Source organism: Papaver somniferum, chromosome 6 (assembly GCF_003573695.1).
Source record: "Papaver somniferum cultivar HN1 chromosome 6, ASM357369v1, whole genome shotgun sequence".
NCBI classification, from domain to species: Eukaryota; Viridiplantae; Streptophyta; class Magnoliopsida; order Ranunculales; family Papaveraceae; genus Papaver; species Papaver somniferum.
The window spans coordinates 151,225,977-151,240,683 of NC_039363.1; the positions used below are offsets into that span (position 1 = coordinate 151,225,977).

The 14,707-nt window shown below is 36.2% G+C and overlaps 2 protein-coding genes across 4 annotated transcripts; one reads left to right on the top strand and one right to left on the bottom strand.

Annotated features, from left to right (window-relative positions):
• The first annotated feature begins 2,948 nt into the window (after nucleotides 1–2,948).
• Nucleotides 2,949–13,014, top strand: LOC113289802 (solanesyl diphosphate synthase 3, chloroplastic/mitochondrial-like). 3 transcript variants are annotated; one of them, XM_026539177.1, is made up of 12 exons: nucleotides 2,949–3,297; nucleotides 3,650–3,742; nucleotides 4,397–4,477; nucleotides 4,652–4,723; nucleotides 5,795–5,920; nucleotides 6,086–6,172; nucleotides 7,221–7,292; nucleotides 7,963–8,048; nucleotides 8,746–8,878; nucleotides 9,233–9,322; nucleotides 9,858–9,956; nucleotides 12,237–13,014. In XM_026539177.1, the coding sequence occupies exons 1-12, from the start codon at nucleotides 3,163–3,165 to the stop codon at nucleotides 12,414–12,416; spliced, it is 1,254 nt and encodes a 417-aa protein (XP_026394962.1). In that variant the 5' UTR covers nucleotides 2,949–3,162; the 3' UTR covers nucleotides 12,417–13,014. The 3 variants fall into 3 exon arrangements, with proteins under 3 accessions (XP_026394962.1, XP_026394963.1, XP_026394964.1); XM_026539178.1 differs by lacking the exon at nucleotides 2,949–3,297 and having other exon boundaries at nucleotides 3,650–3,747; XM_026539179.1 differs by lacking the exons at nucleotides 2,949–3,297; nucleotides 3,650–3,742 and adding an exon at nucleotides 3,841–3,891.
• Nucleotides 13,015–13,441: 427 nt separating this feature from the next.
• LOC113286309 (CASP-like protein 1B2) lies at nucleotides 13,442–14,483 on the bottom strand. The gene is made up of 3 exons (XM_026534964.1): nucleotides 14,155–14,483; nucleotides 13,931–14,054; nucleotides 13,442–13,830 (listed from the first exon to the last, which is right to left on the bottom strand). The coding sequence occupies exons 1-3, from the start codon at nucleotides 14,412–14,414 to the stop codon at nucleotides 13,594–13,596; spliced, it is 621 nt and encodes a 206-aa protein (XP_026390749.1). The 5' UTR covers nucleotides 14,415–14,483; the 3' UTR covers nucleotides 13,442–13,593.
• Nucleotides 14,484–14,707: the final 224 nt, after the last annotated feature.

The window sequence follows — 14,707 nt, forward strand, 5'->3', positions numbered from 1 at the left end:
GTTACGAATATGCATTGAGAACCCCCATAATTAGTTCCTCACCAATTAATTAAAAAAAATTATGTGGCAACAAAATAATAAAGTGAAAAATTAAATATTACAACCATTTAAAACTCATATTTTATTATTCAGAAAGAAATAAAATTTTTTTGACTCAAATCCTTTTAAAATCGAAAACAACCAACCTTCCTTGAACGTTTGAGAATTTTTGCAAGAAAACCATGAAATTATATTATGTCGTGTCGTTATGGCACGAGTTATTTCTAGTGAGTAACATAAGAAACATCTTACACAATATAAGTCTTCTAAAATTACATGTTTCTTATATGTGATTCATGTGTAATGTGATCATTATGATTATTGTGATACTTTTTTGTATTTCAAAATATTAAAGATTACATATATATCTTGTAATTGTATTTGAATGACGTTTTTTTTTTTTTTGAGTTTCTTACTTGAAATCACGATTTGGTGGAATGGGCATATTGATCAACCTTGAATTCCGGTAAGAAAAGGGGATATTTCTTTTTCTTCATCATGGTTATTCAATATTCAAGGGTTTGAAATCAAAATGTTAGAGTTTTGATTATTATTTTTATCTGTTATTAGGGTTTGAAAGGTTCATCAATTGGGGTTTTAAAGGTTCATCAATTGCGGTTTCATAAAACTAGGGTTAATTTGGGTTTCTGGAATTATTTTCTATCTAGTATTGTTATGATGAGATGTGTGCTTGGAATTCCATATTTTCAGTTTAGTGATTAATTGATTCTTGCAGAATTTGCTGATTTGTCACGGGAGGAGTTAAAGACTAAGAGAATGAGAGGATCTCCCCTGATTTTAAATACAGAGTCTGCGGCCAGTACCCAATCATTCAATGTAGAAGCTCAGGATCCTCTTCCTATGAAGGTAATGTATTAATTAATCAATAGGTTTTCCTGTATACTGATTCAACATTATTATATTTCTGATCATGTTATCTTTCTCTTTGCAGAAAGACTGGAGGGACGACGAGATTGTCACCCCAATCAAATGTCAGGGAGAGTGTGGTGCGTGCTGGGTCTTTAGGTAAGATTATTTTGATACTATGTTGATACTTCTATTGAGAAAGAGACGAGCATTATAAGTATTCCTGTAAACCAAACTGATCACCCGGATAATCATCATTGCCAAAAACCAAAAGATTATTAAAGGTATGTGGTGCATAAGAAAGCAAAAGGACGATTAATTCCAACATATCCTTTAACTTCAAATACTCGCCACCGAACACCTTCCAAGTTGGTACGCTTTATATCTGCAAACGCTCTCTGCATAACACAAAAGACAGTATATACTTTAATTTTTTTCAGTGTAAGAAAAGCATCAAATACAGTCAATCAAACCCGTACATCAAAAAAAATATCTTCTCCAATGAAACTCATAGATTGCAGTAGTAAAGCTAGTTTCGTCACAAAGGTTAACAACGATCACTAAGTGTATAGTTGATTATCAAAAAAAAAAAAAACATAAAAATTGTGAGATTAATCGAATTAAAAAACTTAGTCATCACAATAACTCATACTGAAAAGCTTATTGCCATGACATATCTACAAAAACTAAAGTGAGCATGCATTTATTAACTCAAACTGAAAAGCAAGCTGATGACAACTAGCTAACTACAAGTAACAACCTACAATCCAGTTAATAGCCGTAAGTTTAAAACTAACCCCAAACACATTCTAAAACAAGTGGCAACCAATGTCTAGAAAGCAATACAATGTCCACTTGCAAGAATTTCATGTTCAATAGTTACCTTTCTCTCATTACTCAATTTTTACCTCACAACTTGAGCCAAAATAGGCTGCACATAAAAACACGCATTAATGTGTCATGAGCAGGGATCCTCTTTAAGCTGGAACATTTAACTTGGCCATCATCTAGATAACCAATATAACCGAAAGAGTAAAATCTAATTAGAGGTGCTTGCAACACAAACTGCAACTAACTCGCGCCAAAGTTTTACACAATATTTCCATTGGTCGCATAAATTCCAATTTGTTTATATGCTCAGAATTTCAAAGGGATTCCATGTTTAAACATTGAATACAGCCACGATATTGACTGCATATCATACATATTCACTCATTTTTTCAATCTCAAGCTCCACAAACTTGTTCCTGCAACAATCTTTAATCTAAACCTAATTTGAATTGTATATTCATAGATAAACAAAAAAAAATCAAACGAATTAGATTCTTATCCACCATCAAAACCCCCAATTAGTCAACAATAACTCAATAGAAAAATATTATTATACTAAAAAAAATTAAGAGAAAAAACTAAAACGAATTACCTGCGAAAGGTCTAGTAGCAAAATCAACACCAATAGTTGATTAAGATTCCAAAAAAACAAACTCATTTCTCGTAAATCTGAAAGAAAATTCGATTTCCCACACCAGAATCACCAATCAACAAGATCTTAACTTAATAATTGGAAACTTCCAGAAAACGAACCCTAAATATCGAATCTCTCGGTCTCTCTGGATCTAATCTGATATTAAATAAAGATAGAGAACAAAACAGAGAATATGAACATCTGCTATTGAAGTGGTGGCGGGAGTAGAGATGGTGATGTAGTGGTCCCAAGTGGAGGTGGTGCTGAAATGGTGGTGGCGATGATGAAGATGGTGGTTGTGGCTGTCTATGGGCGAGCAGAAGCCGGAAAACATTGAAAGAAAAATGATTATTTTTATTCGGTGGAGGACGTTATATGAAGGGTATATTTATAATGTTGCAGATTCCTTAATGGACTCTGGATTGAGAGGGATATATTTGTTGTGTTAGTATTTGTAAAATCCATGAAGAAGGGACAATTATATAATTACCCCCAAAATGATTAGCTGTGCCTGTGTTGCAAAAGAGGACCGTGCTTTGATAAGTCCATGTCCGATACGTTAGCTATTGTTTTGGAGATGACTGACCGTTTTTACACCGGGGGTTAACTGGGTTTTGTGAGGAAACGACGATGGTACCTTGGTTAAGAGTCAAAACCTCTCGAGTCTTGATATTTTGATATTTTACATCTCCCCTTTCCGTTGCCTCCTTCTCAAGCCGTAGTCGGTATACGCTTCTCACTTTGATTACAGCTCCTCTTCCCGTTGATTTGTTTGCTCGATTCATTGGATCATGTCTACTAGATGGGTTTTGAGAAATCTGAGTTCAAAAGCTCGTTTTCTTTCTACATCCACTACTTCTTCTTATATCACTACTACAACTCTAATCGACTTTTACCCAACTCCTTTGTTATTTGCTACTACCAAGGTATGCTCTTCTATCGTATTTTGTTCATCCATTTTTCCTTTTTTCGTTACATGTGATTTTAAATTTTATTATGATATTGCTGCAACTCACCGGTTTTATTGATTCATATGCTTTTCTATCTGGTTATAGATTTTATTATGATATTGCTGCAACTCACTGGTTTTATTGATTCATGTGCTTTTCTATCTGGTTATATATAGATAATAGATGGATAGAGTTATTTAGAGTGCATCCTATTCAGAGCAGTGATAACGATTCAAAACTTATTTTGTTTGACAATCCTTATACTGGTCAGTAATAATATTCTTGAGAAATTTCATGATTTGCTTTTTTTTTTTTGGTGTGTTATTAGGTTTTGGGTTGCCAAGGAACCTATTTGTGTCGGTTTCGTGCATTCCATGGAGCCACGTATCAAATTCATCAAGAAAAGAACTCTGTGGTTGAGGTTAGGTATCATGGACCCCCCCTCTTACTTGGTTGCTCAATTTTGTAGTTACATTCCAGTCTTCACCATGTCACAATTGTTTCTTAGATTGCTTGTAGCTTAGTTTCTGCTCCTACTGATATTACTCAAATACTTCAACCAAAATTGTTGTATGTAAACTACCCCAGATTTATATTATTTTTCTGTTATAATTTAATACTGAACAGGAAACCCACTGATGATGAATGCGAGCATAACACAGCATGTGAGTGCTAGAAGCAAGTCCCTCACCCTCTTACGAACTGTACATCCCCTACTAGGGTGAATAGCCCACATGAAACACCTTTTTAAAGGAAGGTTACTTTGAAACACCATCCGAAGGGGTAGCCACACAACCTAGGGAGAACATCTCAAGACAGCTAGAATCACTAACAAAATTTAGTCTGATACAGTGATGTTGCTCGTAAAATAACAATTGACTGTGTGCCACCACGAAACATACAGTTGGCATACATCTTGACCTGATCCAGCAGTTCACTTAGGATGACAAATTAAATATCCATTAAAAAACTGTATTTTAATCTATGATTGCAAACAGTTTACTTAATCCCTAACCTGTTTCTTTCTTTCCTTCGTCCTCCATGTTATTAATGCAGTCTACGTGGTGTTTTGCAGGAACAATTGGACCCGTTTACCCTTGTTGCTGATGATCTTTTAGTTGTGGCTAGTAGATTACGGAGTATGGTTGGCGCTGAGGTGTTATAACTTATTCCTTTTTCTAGTTTATGTTTTTCTTTTTTGCCACGTCCTTGGCCACGTGCATATCTGGATTGAGTAAAATGTAGGACTTTGTGATGAATAGGAGCGAAACTCTTGCTGCACTAACAGTAGGAGGTTTCTAATATGGTAATCTGGTTTCGTCTTCTGCAGGTCCCTAAGCTTGCCTCAGCTGCTGAGTATTTCTTCAAGATGGGAGCAGAAGGAAAGAAATTTCGTCCCACGGTAGGAACTATAAGTGCTTATTATTATTTTCTTTTCTTATTTTCCAAAATGGAGAGAGTACTTCTGTTCTTCACGCTGTCCTCATGGCAATCTTGTTGATCAAAGAAGAATCCCTACCTGCAAAGGGGTCAACTGATAGCGTGCACGAGCTGCAATGTCTAGAGGATAAGTAGAACTACAATTTGGGTTCATTGTGTCACATCGAGTTAGAGAGAGAGAAAGGGAAAGAAAGTTGGAGTATGTAAGGAGATATAAGGAAGAGAGGACTGGTTCTAAGGTGTAGCTTGGTGGTAAGTGAAGAATAGGTTATTTTGATGGAAAAGATATAAATAGATTGTCGTCATTACTTCTCAAGTTATTTAGAGAATAGTTACTAATGGCACATGTGGTCTTTACCATTTTACTTTATCTCACTTTTAGAAAGCCAAACAGCGAATGATCTTATGGGCACAACATAGGAAAAGACTAAAGAAGAGGAATTGGGAAGAACACTGAAAAATTATCAAGAGTAGGAGCAACCAAATAGTTGTAGTAGCAGGCTATCCCACGTAATTAATAAAATCCTCAAATCTGTTGGTCCAAAATAAAAATTCTTACATGCCGCGAAGGTGATAGTTGCCTTTGTATCAAGACTAACTGTATCAGGAATTCAGTCTCAGGATAATCACACTCGTGTTCCTATAGTTAAAGTCCCACTTACCTGCATTGGCATTTGCTCATTTTCCTCGACACTTTTAGTATCTGGATTCTCACGACAAACAGTTGTCTCTAAACATCTTGCGGACTTATCTTTTAATCTTTGTACCATCTCCTAAATGCTGAGCTATATCTCATGTTATCTTACACTTTTCTTTTTTAGTTTTCTTTCTCTGTTGAAATAGTTCTACGTGGCCAAGAAAATAAACTTCTTTAGGTGTTTTTCTTCGAACTTTGTGTAATGCATATATATAGCCAACAAAATATGGTATATTTCAGAAAACAATAATTTTTAAACTCGAGCTGTAATCTAATGAAACCAAGCTATATAAACATGGTTCTAACTCAATTATTATGAATATGTTTCTGATACAGATTATACTGTTGATGGCATCTGCTTTGAATATGTCAACCGTAGCTCCTGATGGTGTGGTTGACTTGCTACATGAAGAACTGCGCTCTAGACAACTCTCTATTGCTGTGATTACAGAGATGATCCATGTAAGTTAGTCAAATTTATTTTTAATGAACATGTATGCTTCTAGTGTCAGTGATTAATCGGAGATTACTTGTCTGTGCATCAAGTAGCAGTTCATTCCCTCATACTTATAAATTAATGTTATACTTCTCAATTACGGAGTTCTGTTGATTCATTTCTTGTGCTAGGTGGCGAGTCTTCTTCATGATGATGTTTTGGATGATGCCGAGACTAGGCGTGGTATTGGTTCATTAAATTGTTTCATGGGGAATAAGGTATTATGCATATATTTAATTATAAATTGTTTCACCTGCTTATTCAGATGTGAAACTCCTGCTATTCTTAAGCAGATGGCAGATCATCGCCTTGTTACCTTATTGCAGATGTTCATGCCTCATGAAGTGATCAGGACCCATTATAATGGGTTACAGCTGGTAGATCCTCCTGATAAAAGTTTATCCAGAGAGATGATTCTAACCTTTTGCTCTTTAGCATCTTTGGATGGTAAATAGGTTCGTCAGCAGTTTGTGGATTGTCTATTAATTGGATGGCTGAGATCATCTAAACCATTAGATTCATAACCTAGAAATTTTACTGCTGGTCTGCTACTTTAATTCTTCCCTTCGACTTTGCTTGAGATCAGAGTCCAGGCGACTTAGTGTTGACTCACTCGGGTCCAAACTTCTATATCTTATGAACATGTTTTGCATGACAAGAAGAATCAGCTCTATCATTAGACTTTCAGAGTTTCCAAATCATGCTCTTCAGGATGCAAAATGTATAACATAGGATTAGGGATGTCCGAGAGAGGATTTTTTTGAAATTGTTTAATCTTTTCTCATTGTTGAATGACCGCGTTATTTCAATGGGGTAGCGATCAGAAAGATATGATAATAGCACAGATAAACAATTAAAAGAAGCACCATAAGTCTTTTCAAGGGTGTCTATGCTATATCCAATCCAATATAGAGCAAGGATACCTAACATATGCTGACCCAGTGAAGAATTCCCTTCTTGTCCTGAATATTACGTCATTATCCATTTTAAATGGATCGTTTATCTTGTTGAAAGTCTATTTTCAGTATCTGGACAATGTAAAGCAGTTTAGAGTGGAATAGACTTCACGATGTCAGGCAGAGCTCCCGATTTAATAGACCCTAGTGACTGCTTAATAGAGAATGACCATATAGCAATTTGCAAAAACACAGTGAATGGTATATGAACAAACTTCAAATGTAAAATATGTTAGGTGTGTATATTCCCTTTTTAGTTTGTGATATTACCTTTCTTAGTTGTATCCTTACTTGCTCCTTCATGATGCAGATAGCTGTATTAGCAGGAGACTTTCTGCTTTCAAGAGCTTGTGTTGCTCTTGCTTCTTTGAGAAATAACGAGGTATGTTACTAGCCAGCGTCTTATGGTAATATACGAACATGATTAGAAGATCAAATCCATGGAATTCATCTTGGCACTTGCCCTAATGTAGAGTCTCTTTTATGTCTTAGATAGTTGACCAGTCTGCTTTTGCTTCCTTCGGAATTTCAGCGAGTCTTATTAAATATGTTCATAGTCATACACCAATTTGCTACAATGGTTATGCTATGTATCCCTATGTAATATCCTCTATACAAATGAGAAAAAAAGAAGCAAGGGTTTAATTGTTTAGGAGCAATGTTAATTATGATTGTCGTATGCTTTATTTATTGAGCCTTTCAAATATTAGACAAAAATAAAAAAGGGTGTAACATCTCAGCACTTTTGCAACAGCAAAAAATCATCACCGTTTCGCATCTATACTAGTGTTGAATGTGTTAGTTGCACTCAAAGGTTGGCAAAGAATCCTACAAAATTAAGGAATTTTTTTCTGCTCACTTGCATCATGCATATTTCCCTCGTAGGTTGTTACCATTTGTAACATAGTACATTGCCTTTTTGTTTACTTTTCAGTTGACACAACATCAGTTCACTTTTCTGGTCAAAAATAAAAATAAAAATAAAAATAAAAAATTAGTTCACTTTGATTATTCGAATCAGCATCTTACTAATCATCACCATCTCTATGTAGGTTGTAACTTTGATTGCGAAGTCTGTTAAGCATCTGGTTACTGGTGAAACCATGCAAATGACCACTGCGTCTGAGCAAAGATGTAGGTATGCCAATCTTCCATATTATACTATTTATTCGTAGCAAACATGAACAAATTTACAAAGCAAATACAGATATCGATATGTCTATCAGTTTCTGACGCACAAGGTTGGCAAATAGGTGCAAGACCCAAAACAAGGGTGTGGGCTTACGGAACTGCATATATGTACTTGTCTCAGTAGTTATGCGATTTATCCTTAACTTCCGGATCTTAAATTTTTAGATATACAGTCAAATTTGTGTCCGCACACTCACAAGTCATTAGCCTAGAACGCCGCACTATGTTCAAAATGTATCATGTGCAAGTACGCATAAGCTATAAACATAGCATCTATTAATATGCGGAAAGTAATGGAGTGTCTGCAAGTATCGTACACAGTGTTCATGTTTCCTTGTGTCAACCCAACAATAATTTGGAAACCACCGTTGTCGACATAATCGCCTTTTATTCTGCTTGCATTGCTGCCACAATCAATCTCTCGTTTCACTACCATTCTTAATGTTTCGAGGGACTTTCAATCTTTAGAACACATGAACCGCTTCGTCGTCTGGTCCTTGAATGTCGTTGCTACTTGTTGTTCTTTATCTTCATTACTGCCAGTGTCAGTTTCAAAGTTATTAACATTGGTCATACGTTAATGTTTGTCTTGATCACGTGGACTTCTTCTGCAGTTCTTAATAAATTACTTTTGGTGGTTGCAGTATGGAATATTATATGGAAAAGACATATAACAAAACAGCATCATTGATATCGAACAGCTGCCAAGCAGTTTCTATTATCACAGGACAAACAGCAGAGGTTTCGATGTTAGCGTATGACTATGGCAGGAATCTGGTAGGTTTGTCGTCACAAATTTTTGCTTCACCTAGCATTTTTCTGCAAGGCAAAACTAAATGAATATCATTCTTGGTATTATAAAACGTAAAACATGAAAAAATAATAGGTGTATCATAGGGCTTCCCCAGATTTCTCCAAGGACAAAATTGATAGCAATAGAGACTTTTTTCCATCTCCGAAGACAATTTCAATTTCCCCCTCTTCATTCACTGTCCAATTTTCTATTGTGTTTCCTGTGCAATTTGGGTTGCGACTGATTTAGTAGGGGTCTCTCATGCATCACAGACCGTCTTGCTACTTTACTTCTTTTAGTATTGGGAACTATTATTAAGAAGTGGTCTTCTTTTTCAGGGTTTGGCCTTCCAGTTGATTGACGATGTACTTGATTTCACTGGCACATCAGCTTCCCTTGGAAAGGGATCCTTGTCCGACATTCGCCATGTAATCCTCCTGCTCTTATTTTTTTCCTTGATTATTTAAATACAACTCCTGTTGAATTAAACCCTTCCTCCAAGTGAGACAACTAGGATGATGTACTGTAGTAGTTAAATTAATTGGATTATGAATATTCGTGTGAAATAAGTTTATAAATAATGTCACCACAAATAAGCCAATGGTTCTTCTCCATGTGAGCCCGGCTCTCCGCTGTATGCTTGACTTCTAACTTATGCTGCATGTGGGTAGTTACATACTTACGAAAGCTGAGATGACGAATCAAGATCTAGAAAGCTTAAATCTCAATCGTATCTCAGGGATACATTAGGTGAAAAAGACCATCATTGGTTGTTTCTTACTGTTTAATTAGGTATTGAAGTGCACAATTATTGAGTATTACTCTTACGCGATAGATATTGACAGTCTTGATATCCCATTCTCGACCATCTTACTCCTACTTTTTGGACCATACCTAAAATAATAAATATGCTTTATGACTGTTCAATTAGTGCAGTGCTCACTCAAGCTGTTTTATGTGTAGGGGATAGTAACGGCTCCAATATTGTTCGCCATGGAAGAGTTCCCTCAGTTACGTAAAATTGTGGATCGAGGCTTCCATAATCCTGCCGATGTTGATCTGGTAAGCTAATTATTAAGCGTTCTACCATTTCACTTGCACAACACAGTACACATGAAACCCTGGGTACTATGTTTGATCAAAAAAGTCTATGATAACATCTGTTTCCTTCTTTATATATTATGTAATCATAACAATGACCGTTATGTGTGCTTCACTGCGTGTATCTCCATCAACTTGGCATTCACGTTTATTTTTGATGGTGCAGCTTTTCACTTAGTAAGTCGAATTTTAGTTTAACATGCCAATCATAGCTTGTACATAGGCAGTCCGTGGTAAATTGAGAGGGTAAGTCGTCTATGGCTAAAATACTCTAGCTTATGTTGTGCTATTAAGAGACAGCGAAGAATAATTAATAAGATTGATATTGGTTGTCCTTAAGAAAGAGGTCCCAAGAATAAATCTTACTTTGTATAACTAGTTATATCCTTGATTGTCTCTTATTAGGATATACGGGAGGATATTTGCTGGCAGGGTTGATTACATTTTCTGATTTACAATGGTTATCCTAGTCAAAATGCAAATGGATCTTAGCTAATCGATTTTTGTCTTGTCGCATTTTGTGCTAATATAGTTATCGTGCTCAACACCAAGGAGCCCCGAGTATGTGAAAAAAGATTCTGCAGAAAAATAAATTAGTGAAACAAGATCCTTTTGAAAACTTATTGGATTGCACCACCTATACTTGTATCCGGATGAGAAGCTCTTGTTAACCAGTTCATATTGATTGTTATTCTGTGGAAAAATCTAGATTCAAGAAGACAGTCCAAAAGTACGTGAATAAGTAGGGGCATAGTGGAGGAATCTCAACTGGAAACTTTACCCAGTGAAGAAAGAGGTGACTCCTTGCATAAAAGAAACCCAAAAGAGTTGGAGTATATGAAAAACTCCTCCGCTAAGTAAATCGTTTGCTATATTACTCAAATTCTTGAATGTCAATTTTGCCACCATATTGGAAGGGTGATAGGTAAAAGCGTGTTGGGAACCATCTTTTCATGTATAGGTATTGTCTTAGCCCCCCACCACCACCCCCTCCTTGATTTGCTAATGATATGCTGAGTAGTAAAGGTTTTTGTTAATTTGTGACCTGATGCACATAAAAAGAGACAATACACGCACATTTTTTTGCTTCATAATTCTTGGAGTGCATCAAATCCCGTTTGTTCCATTTAACAACATCCAAAGCAGAATTAGCGGGTATTTGTTGTGTTTCAGCAATTCCAAAGCATATGCATCGTGTTCCATCTCTAATTAACAAAAGCCTGTACAGTTATGAGTCTTGTTAACTTGCGTAAGGGTACACAAGTTAAGAAAGATTTAAAAATTATCTCTTTGCTTTAGTATTACAATTCTTCTTGGATATCCTAAAACTTCTAGGACATCTGATTTTATAATGTCTAGAAAGGATATCCAAGAACAATTGTGATACCCAAAGCAAAGAAAGGGTTTTTTAAATCTTCTTTAACTTGTATACCCGTATACAAGTTAACAAGACCATCTAGAGGATTTGTTTAGTGATAATTGTAGCTTAAATATATTAGTTAGTTTCAAGTGAGAGAAGCAGCATTTCCCATTTTGGGAGCCACGTCTCTGTTCTGGCCTCATGTTGCATCCATTCAAGATGACATGGAATTGTCCACTGGGGTTTCTTCTTTTGAAAAGAATCTCGACCTTCCTGTAAGAGTGGTAAAGTGGCAGCTTAAAGTCAGCCAATCAGCTAAAGGATGTTCGAGCCCCCAAAGTACGATTCACAGGGACAGATTACTTAGAAAAGGATGGAATGGGCAACATCATTGCCCAGAACTTCTTGCTAAGCTTTCTTGGATTTCTCTTATTAAAGTGATGTAACAGGTATTATAACTCTTTAATAACTTGAAGATTTTCTATAAGTTATTAGTAACAACTCATATATGTATTTTCTTCAGTGTAAATTTCTTTAGTTAATTCTTGGTCATATGATAACACTTTCGAAGAACCCTCATAACAGTTTATTCATATTCCAAAATATTAGCAACATCTCAGTTATGTCTTACAATATGTCACTAGTGTAGTGTTGTTGCTATTACAAGATCTTTGAAATTCATGTTTCTTAGGTGAACGAGTGAATGTGCAAGAACATATCAGACATGTAATCTTGTCGGTGGGTTTAGAAACTTCATACTTACAGAAAGGATAACAATATAGTGATTGCTCTTGTGCAAATTTACTTTGATATATCTACACCTGTCCGCATCTCTTGCTTGCTGCAAGTTCTTAACTTTATGTCTCACTTGGACTTTCTAGGCCATTGAAATCCTTGGCAAGAGCAATGGAATACAGAGGGCCATTGAGTTGGCATCTGAGCATGCAAATCTAGCAGCTGCAGCCATCAGATCTCTACCAGAGACTGATAATGTGGATGCCAGAAGATCAAGACAGGCTCTTATTGATCTAACTCAGATAGTCATTACCAGAAAAAAGTAACATTGACACCATCCTGCTCTACCCAATTACAAGGTACGGATTCCTGTTCTCATAGGAAAGGGTACCGATCTCAGTCCAGCAGAATTTTTCGGGTTAGTTGGAAAGCTGAATGTTATCACTTATACAAAGCGTTCTGATTTTTTGGCCCAAGCATTCTATTTTTCTGATGCTCAACACATGCTGACCAAAGCATTCTGATTTTCTGAAACAAATCATGAATGTTGTCTCCGATACAAAGTAACACATTTTCTTTCTGTGATAGTGCCACTAAGGAACGAAACGTTCAAAATTTTGAACTATGCTTGTAAGTGATAGGTCCATAGTGTTTGTTGTTTGTTGTCCTTATTCTTTCAATTATTCCTTCATTAATGTTGTAGTTTATTTGTAACTTTATCCCAATTTTTCTGATGTGGTTCATATGTAAAGATAAATTAACGTCTGAACCCCTATAAGATGGTTATCATAATCATCAGAGTAGTGTGGAGGTAACCTGATAGCTGAACTTTTGGTCACATCAGGGTGCCCTAAAGATATTGTAATCGGTTCTGATGATTTTTTAAAATGTGATGTTAATAAAATGGGAGAATGTGAAAACTAATTGCTGTTGTCAGTACACAGGATTCAGGATGGTGAGTGTTTTTATAAGTTCTTTTATTTTCCAAGGAAATGTAAGTCGATGATAGAAAAATAGTCTGCTGGTATTCTCCAAGAGCTTTGGGTGGGGATCGTTTGGCAGATGGATCATGCACATAATCAATCCATCCTAAGTTTTCTAATCCCTTCTCTTGCAAAATAAGTTTCTGGTAGGCTTTAATGTTCGTTCACGAAGTACACCCTGATAATGGAATGAGGGCAGATATTGGGGAGAAAAATCAATGTGCTCCGGTACTAAAGGAGATCTTCCTTGCACTCGGTTGCCATCAATCAACAGCATTTGCTGGCTTAAATTTTAAAGTTTCAGACAGTGTCATACGGCCACGTGGAGATGGAAACAACTACATAATCAAGATTCAAGACAGATGATATATCTAAAACCAAAGCAAGCAAATGCCTTTCATAATTTAAATAACTCAAACCTGTAGACAGGTTACATACTTGTGCAAGCACTTGAAGGAAACCAGATGAAAATAGCATTAGTTATAGACGTAGAGTAGTAAGGCCGATATAATATGAGTGATTAATGAGCTGACGACGATCGAGTATTCTTATGAATAGCAATGGTGGACGTCACATTGAGGACTAGCAGGAGAATAATTCCAATGAAGGCAGCGATAAGGGCTCCAGAACCACGACCGCAGTATTTCTCAAACTTATCACAAATCTTGTTCCAACGAGCATGTGTGTTCCCATTCTTTCCAAGCTGCGCTATTGAAGCTGCACCACCAGTAGCACCTGATAGCAGAACAACCGCTCCCTACACGAACCAAAGGGCATTAGTTAACACAATTCCCAAGGTAGTTAATTTCCGTACCCAACTAACAAACGACAGAGACATTTAAACATAGTATTTTTACCATGTCCAAGAGTGTCATTGCCAAAAGCTTAATCCCTTTGAAACCGAACTTGTGCCCAAACAATTCAGTCAACAACATCACCAAGTTGTGGAAACTGACTATAGAAGTGACTATCACAAAGAATCTGCATTTCTCACAGAAGATAAAGATCGAGTTAGTTAACCATCCAATATAGAAAAATAAAATAAGAAAAGAGAAGAGAATGCAGTTAAAAAGCCCATTACACAAAAGCAGGGGTGTTCTGAAATTTGGTAACGAGAGTGGCTTTAATGGGGTTGGTTCCAATAGTAGCAACAACCATTGTTTTGCTTTCTTTGTTAAGGGACATTATAAGTGTAGCCAAGACAGTTGCACTAAGTGCTAGAAACCTTAACAACAATAATATCCCCCAATACATACAACTGTGTCTACTTTTGTGTGTCTTAGGCTCATCTGACCCTCCTGCAATAACCTCTGGTTTTCTACCACCATTTTCATGATCCATATTTTGGTTAACTTACACAAATAGATGAAGATGGAAAAATAGATGAATAGAGGTGGATATTTTGAAGCATGTGTCTTAGCCTTCTATATATAGAGAAGGGGGTTGATGTATGATTCTAGCCATTTTGTGTTTCATTTGTGTATCTCTTACTCAACTTCACCATTGTTGTCATCGAATTTTTTGAGAGTTGGGTGGAGGTGGTGAAGAAATGGCCACCAATTTCATTTGAGCCCAACAAAAATCTCGTGTGCGATTTTACTCTAAAGAGAACAATTTGGTGCAACAAAAATTGT

What these genes read in the sequence shown, in the direction of transcription:
- LOC113289802 (XM_026539177.1), top strand. Translation starts at nt 3,163, where the DNA reads ATGTCTACTAGATGGGTTTTGAGAAATCTGAGTTCAAAAGCTCGTTTT. An exon ending in TGTTATTTGCTACTACCAAG is followed by an intron (nt 3,298 to 3,649) that starts GTATGCTCTTCT and finishes GTGTGTTATTAG; the next exon opens with GTTTTGGGTTGCCAAGGAAC. An exon ending in AAAAGAACTCTGTGGTTGAG is followed by an intron (nt 3,743 to 4,396) that starts GTTAGGTATCAT and finishes GGTGTTTTGCAG; the next exon opens with GAACAATTGGACCCGTTTAC.
- LOC113286309 (XM_026534964.1), bottom strand. Translation starts at nt 14,414, where the DNA reads ATGGATCATGAAAATGGTGGTAGAAAACCAGAGGTTATTGCAGGAGGG. An exon ending in CAGAACACCCCTGCTTTTGT is followed by an intron (nt 14,055 to 14,154) that starts GTAATGGGCTTT and finishes TGAGAAATGCAG; the next exon opens with ATTCTTTGTGATAGTCACTT. An exon ending in CAATGACACTCTTGGACATG is followed by an intron (nt 13,831 to 13,930) that starts GTAAAAATACTA and finishes TGGTTCGTGTAG; the next exon opens with GGAGCGGTTGTTCTGCTATC.